Here is a 6,687-nt window from a genome sequence, read left to right on the forward strand (position 1 = left end):
GACATTACCAGTGTACGGATCAAAATGATACTTATTCTAATCTAAATCTTGGTTTATTTTTTTGTATTTGCATTATAACTAAATTAAATACACTTACAGTTTAAAAGTAAAACTCCTGTTAAATAATCACAAGGCATGATTATGACAAGCATTTTTATATTGTAACCTGCCCATAACAATTATTTGAACAAATACAAAGATCAGTCAACAGACCACTCAGACTTATCAACACAAATATATATTTTTTAAAACATAAACAACAACAAAAATAGACATTTCAATAAATAGAATTGTGGTCATAAAATAAATACATTCAAAATGTTCAATGTTTCAAATAAAAAAACTGTAAAAATAAATTTGATAAATTGCAAATGAAAATAAAGCCTTTTCAAACTTTTGCATGGTAGAACCAGAAGCTGCTCTTCATATTAGTGACAAACAGTAACAGTAACAACAGCTTTTTGACAAGTTTAAAGTTTCTTTAAAATATGTTCAAAATGTTTTAAAATAAACAAAAAGTAATAATTTGATAAAGCGCAAATTAAAATATAGCTGTATCTGCAACTGTATTTGATAACGTTTTGAACTTTTAAAATCAATATTTTAAAAGCATAGTAGAACCAGAACCTTCATATTAGTGACAAACTTTGGCCGTTTTTGATGGGTTGCCTTCATTTTTGCCTTCTAATTATCATTTAAAATAAGTTTTCATTCTCAGCAGGTTTCTAAGGTTCTACCGCTACTAGTGGTGAGAAAGTGTATTGCACCTTTTTCAAAATCTATGCAGGCCCTCTGCTCTGTGGCCCAAAGTTAAAAACTGTTGTTCTTTTGAGGTCCTCAAGGTGGCGCTCGCGGCCCACAATTGTGCCGTGGCCCATGGGTTAAGAATCTCTGGTTAAAACCACTCTTTTCTGTTTTCTCTGAATAATTTATTGTTGGATAAAAAAACTAGTTTCTGCATAATGGTAGCATATATGACCCTCACAAAGCATCAATGCACCAGAACTCAGAACTCACCAGAACAGATTTGTTGTTTTGGGTGTGGGTCTAATTAGATAACCCTTCATCAGAGCTAAACTACAAAAAAACAAAAATAAAATAAAATCTGAAGCTGTTGAATAGTTTTTGAGTTATAAGCATTTTTGTATGTCCAGACACCCCCTTTTTCAGATGGAGCCCCCTCCTCAAATATGGGGTCTATTGTAAAATCGTTGGCTGGTGCAGTGTAGGTCGGACACATCTACATTCCTGACAAACTTCATTTCATGTTGATCAGTGCAGCCGTTCCTGTGCTATACAAAAACAAAACAGTAAGAAAACAAAATGACCCCCACACGTGACAAACAGAAATAAAATAAAAACACAAATTAAGCGATGCCTCCTCCCCTTAGCAGGCCCCGCACCACACTTTGAGAAGCCTTAGTGAGAACTCTGGAAGTAAGAGACAAGTGATGATCACATGTTTAAGCTCCAGCCTTCAGCTTCTTGTTGACAGCTAGTTGTTGCTAAAAAGCCCAAAACAAAGAAACAAACACAGCACAAACAGACTGAATGACTCCAGCTTTTATATTATTTAATATATGAAATAAAATATGGATTAGATTGTTTTAAGATCCCTCACTTGTTTCCTGACTCCAACTCTTTGAATTTCTGTTACAGATTTGGACTTTCCTTCTGCCCACTTTAACTTTGACCTTTCTTCCTGAATCTAGGCGGCAGTCTTTCCCGCCAAGCCTCAATGCCTTGCCAGCGACAGCACTTTGTATCCAGAACTCCTCCGTTAGGCCCCGCCACCCAGACGGACGACTCGTACATCCTCGGCTATGATCCCACAGGTACACAAACTAACTTTTCTCCTCTGGTTTACTGCTCGTGAGCTTTTCATGATCTCTAAATCAACAACACAGCTAAATAAAAAGGTCAGGACTGGTTGCACTGGCTTGTCCCCGGTGTCCCACAAACACATCCACACTTTGTTTTAGTGTCAGGAAAACAACAACAAAAAAAATCACAAAACAATCCAAAAATACACAACATAAACAATAGCACAAAATGTCTGCAGATAAAAAATAATAAAATTCAGAAAGATTTAAAACAATAATCACAAATAAAGGAAATTTAACAATGAAAAAAATGCAGGATGGTTTGAAAATATGCAGAGACTGTAAATTATTACAACATTCATAGAGAGGTGCAACATGACTATTAAGAGATAAAGTGAAAGACAGACAGCTTGTCCAGACAGGAAAGACACTTTAGGCGGTCTACAAATAGACTGACAAGACCAGTCTCTGCTCTGCCAATCCTGGGAGTACCAAGGACTGGTTCAGGACCCAGTTGGGATTTGTCCTTGAGGGTTGGAGACGTTGGACCTGTTTTATAAGTGGGCAAAGATGCAGACGGGACTAATAAAAATAAAAGTCCCCTCAGAGGACAAATAGGACAGGCAAAGTGTTTGCTTTGTTGGGCTATGGTCCAGAAGCAGACTAGGCTAGGGACTTCAGGCAAAGCTGATTTAACTGAAGGAGCATTCATGACAACTTGACTGGACTGAGGCAGGTTTGGCAGGACTCCCTCTGAGACCGGGACTGGAACAGGCAAAAGCAGGTCAAATGGAGCCCCCTTGTCAAGAACTGTCAGAGGGGACCCCATTAGAGGCTTGACAGAGTGTTTAGGGAAACCTCCTCAGAGACTTGACATGGAGGATCATCTACTGCAGTGGTTCCCAAACTTTCAGCTTTTGACCCACAAAATAACAGTAGCAGAGACCTGTGCCCCCAACTATTTTTGTATGATAAACATCAGGTCAACTAAACATGGACATAGTAACAATATTTTTTATACTACATTTATCCATTTTAAATATAGTAACCTCACTCCTTTGTAACAACTAAGGCAAAAATGTAATTAATTCAGAAAATATTTTCAGGACCCCACCTTGATGTTTCGGGACCCCACTTTGGGTCCCGACCCCAACTTTGGGAAACACTGATCTACTGGATCATCTCAGCTGTAGGAATGTAAAGATGCTGTAACAGGAACTGGACTCAGAGGGATGTCTGGGATTGGAACATGAATTAGAACATGAGCACACACAAGGATAAATGTTTGGACTACTAAAGACCTGAGCAGGACCTCGGTGTGAAGCTGAGCTACTGAAGAACCACAATTTTTTGAAAAGTCAGGCATTCTCACCCCTAATTTGATGAAAAAAGAGATTAAAAAAACAAGTCTTGAACTAAAAACAAACCTAGAGGAAGAGACTTACTGAAACTTAAACACACTCATAAACAAATCAGGATCTGAGAGAACAAAGACTGTATTTATCCTAAAGAAAGATGAGTGACGCACTGCAGAAACCAACAGACTGATGAAACACATGAATCAAGAACAAAGATGATCTTCCAGAACCAGACAAAAAAACAAATTCATTGGGCCTCATACAAGAACATTTTATTAGTTTTATCCTAAATTTCTCTTACTTTTGTTCGTATAAAGGGTTCGTACGAACATGTCACGTCAGATTCAACAAACTCTTCTATCTTCAGGAAAAGTGTGTAAATGAGCAGCGTAAACATGATGACTGCTCCAGTTTTCCTTTGGTCAAATTGTTTTTTACTTATGTTATGTGGAAGAAATGAGGAAACAACTGTTAAATATTTTAATTTATTCAGAAGAAGAGCAGTTAGACACAGCACCACAGCCTGGACCATCTGATGTGTCAGTCCCCTGCCGTCTCCCATGCATGCAAGTGGTGTTCGATGCTATTCTGAAGAATCAAGAAAACATTTTAAAATGTCTCTGAAATATGTCTGACACTTTGGAGAAAATAGCAGACAGTCTTGCAGCTGATGTGCTGAATAAATCTGAACAAAACAACATTTGATTAAAACAATAACCTAATCTATGTCTGAATCACTTCCTGTTGACCTCATTATACATATACTGAGACAAATTAAACTTCAATTAATGCATAATTTAAGTTGGTTTTTAGTTTGAGATCTTCATATTAATATTGTAGTGTTATATAACAGCATTAAAAGCCAATTTAAATTATATTGTTAGTCTACATTATTACATTTAAAATTATAATTCCAATTCAAACAGATTAGCCTATTGTCAAGATAATTATGGAGTGTGATTTATTTTCAACTCAAAATATCTTCAAACTAATGAAATATGAAATAGTTAGTGAAGTCAATCCGTCTAGATAACAGAAGACTGACTGCACGTAAAATATACGACAGGTCTGGAGCACAAGAGAATTTTGTTCGTATCTGAAAAAAATCTTAGAATACGAGAAAATTGGTGAATGCCACAAATTCTCCTAAATCACTCGTACGCACAACTTGAGAATAAATCTATTCCTATGTCCTGTGTGGTTCCTGTTCTGACTTGAGGCCCACTGAGTAGATTCTAACAGAACTGCCACAAAGAGGTTTGGGGTCTATGGCTACGTTCACACTGCAGGTCTTAATGCTCAGTTCCGATTTTTTGAAAAAATCCGATCTTTTTGTGTGAACGTTCACATTACATTTTAAATGTGACCTGCATCAGYCCCCTGTGTGAACGCTACACAGCACTGATGTGACACGCATGCGCAGTAAAAGACGTGACGTCTCATCAGCCGGCTTGTTTGTTTATAGAGCTAGTATGGATGCTACATTTTGCGCATCGAATCTGAAGTTGTTGTTTAATCAGAGCCGATTAAATAATTATCTGACATGCTTCTTTAGTTCAGTGTTTATATCTGAACCTGCCTCTGACTGGGATGCTCCAGTGAAGCTTTTTTTTTTTAAACGAAACTACGAGCTGGAAAAAAGTATCGACTGAGTATCGAGCTTTAGGATCGATACTCTCCGCGACCCATGCTGGACATCATTATTATCATACGTGGAAAATGAAAAGTAAAAAGATGAAGCAACTGGACTTGTGTTTTGGAGCTGTAAACACACGGAGCTACAGATTTAAACAGCGAGACTTGAGGTTAGTGTCTTATCGATCCTTCACCCCCTCCTCACTGATGAAAAAGTCAGATGAATGTGACATGAGCGTTCACACTGCAGTCACTTTGAAAACATCAGATATACAGTATATCCGATTTAAAACCACATACTGAAACGGCCTGGGTCGGATTTGAAAAAATCGGATTTGTCACGTTCAGACTGTCATAAAAAAATCGGATATGAGTCAGATGGGTCAAAAAAATCGGATTTGGGTCGGATTTGCCTGCAGTGTGAACGTAGCCTATAAAACCGGTTATTAGGTGTTGAGTATCTTTAAATGTTCTTAAAACCACTGATTGTTTTTTTTTTTTTTGTGTGTTTCTATCCAGAGGCCTTTGGTCCCATTACCCCCCGAGTCTCCTCCTGTTTACCCTCCTGCTGCTCAGTATTAGGTTCAGGTCTATGTCCAGCTCTGCAGGATTAGTATTTGTCTAAAGTGTGTGTGTTTGTTAGGTGTTCCTCTGGGCAGTCAGCTCTCAGCCCCTGCTACCCCCTGTCAGGATATTTGGGTCCTAAGGAGCTCTCCCACTGGTAAGAGTGTGTGGCCCCAAACACCTGTTAACCCCCCACCCCATCCCCACTCCCTCCCAACTAATCTCCACCCTGGTGTGACCCTTTAGATCACCACCAGTCCTCATCATTCTAAAAAAAAAAAGCAGCTTGTTTCCATTGTGGTGACACGATTTACCAAGAATACAGAAACACGTTGGAATAAATGCACAGAAAGTCTGCGTGTATGGTCGTCAAATGATTTAATTTGAGCAACAACAGAACAGAAGTCAATCAGAGAAGTCTGTCAAGTTGTGGCTGGCTCATCAGCGCAGAACAGCCGATAATATAACATCCTGTGACATGCTTACAACCAATCACAGTTCGCCAACTGTGAACCATCTAACCAATGACAGGGCTGTCAGGCCGGAAACACCTTATCAAAATAAAAGAGGTCATGCATTGCTGGAGTCTTGAAGTCTGGGCCGATAGAATAAAACAGCCGAAACTATTTATCATGAGATATGATTACTGGACAGTGTCAAGGTAGAACAGATATACATAATTAATCCATAACACCATCTTTGTCACTTTATACACCAGAGTTTTGACCTTATTGTTCCAAACTACCAATCCCATGATCCTCTGCTCTCCAAATAAATCCAGCAGCCATAATGTTTATGAACAGTACATCATAGTAAGTAGTACTTACTGTAGAGTCTGAACAATGGAAACCATTAATGTTGAGCTCTGAACACTTTGAAAAATGCAAACTTTTCCACAGAAGTCAAGTCGTGGTCTGTTTTAGAGGTTTAACATTCTTATTATTTTATTATTGTGTAAAGATCAAATCAGTAGGTGATCCACCAGATCAGTTCAAACATTGGTTTAAATTTCAATAGAACTATTCAACATTTGGTGTTTAATACTGTGTTGCATCATCTCTTTGTAAAAGTATTACCTCCCACTATCTGTTAAAGGAGACATATCATGCGAAATGCACTTTTTTGCATTTATAAACTATTTTTTGTGCAATTATAGTGTCTAGGAGTGTAGAAAACTTTAATTTATTCTGTCCAGTTGGTGCAAAGATATTTTTATATTTTTATGGGTCAAATTTTTCAGTTTGTTCAAAATCTGCTGTTGCTTATTTCGTTTCATTGTTTATTTCGTCACACATTTTTCTTCGGAA

At 37.8% G+C, this 6,687-nt stretch overlaps 1 protein-coding gene across 1 annotated transcript in view; it reads left to right on the forward strand.

Moving 5' to 3' along the window:
- Positions 1-1,712: 1,712 nt before the first annotated feature.
- The window catches only part of caskin2 (CASK interacting protein 2), a gene marked incomplete at its 5' end in the record, with an annotated part of 33,278 nt that continues 28,303 nt past the window's right edge, over positions 1,713-6,687 (forward strand). Inside the window, 2 exon segments of the mRNA XM_014024026.1 lie at positions 1,713-1,835; positions 5,460-5,537. Of these exon segments, the coding sequence (XP_013879480.1) occupies positions 1,713-1,835; positions 5,460-5,537 (201 nt within the window).

Source organism: Austrofundulus limnaeus, unplaced genomic scaffold, assembly GCF_001266775.1.
Source record: "Austrofundulus limnaeus strain Quisiro unplaced genomic scaffold, Austrofundulus_limnaeus-1.0 Scaffold404, whole genome shotgun sequence".
In the NCBI taxonomy this organism is placed as follows: Eukaryota; Metazoa; Chordata; class Actinopteri; order Cyprinodontiformes; family Rivulidae; genus Austrofundulus; species Austrofundulus limnaeus.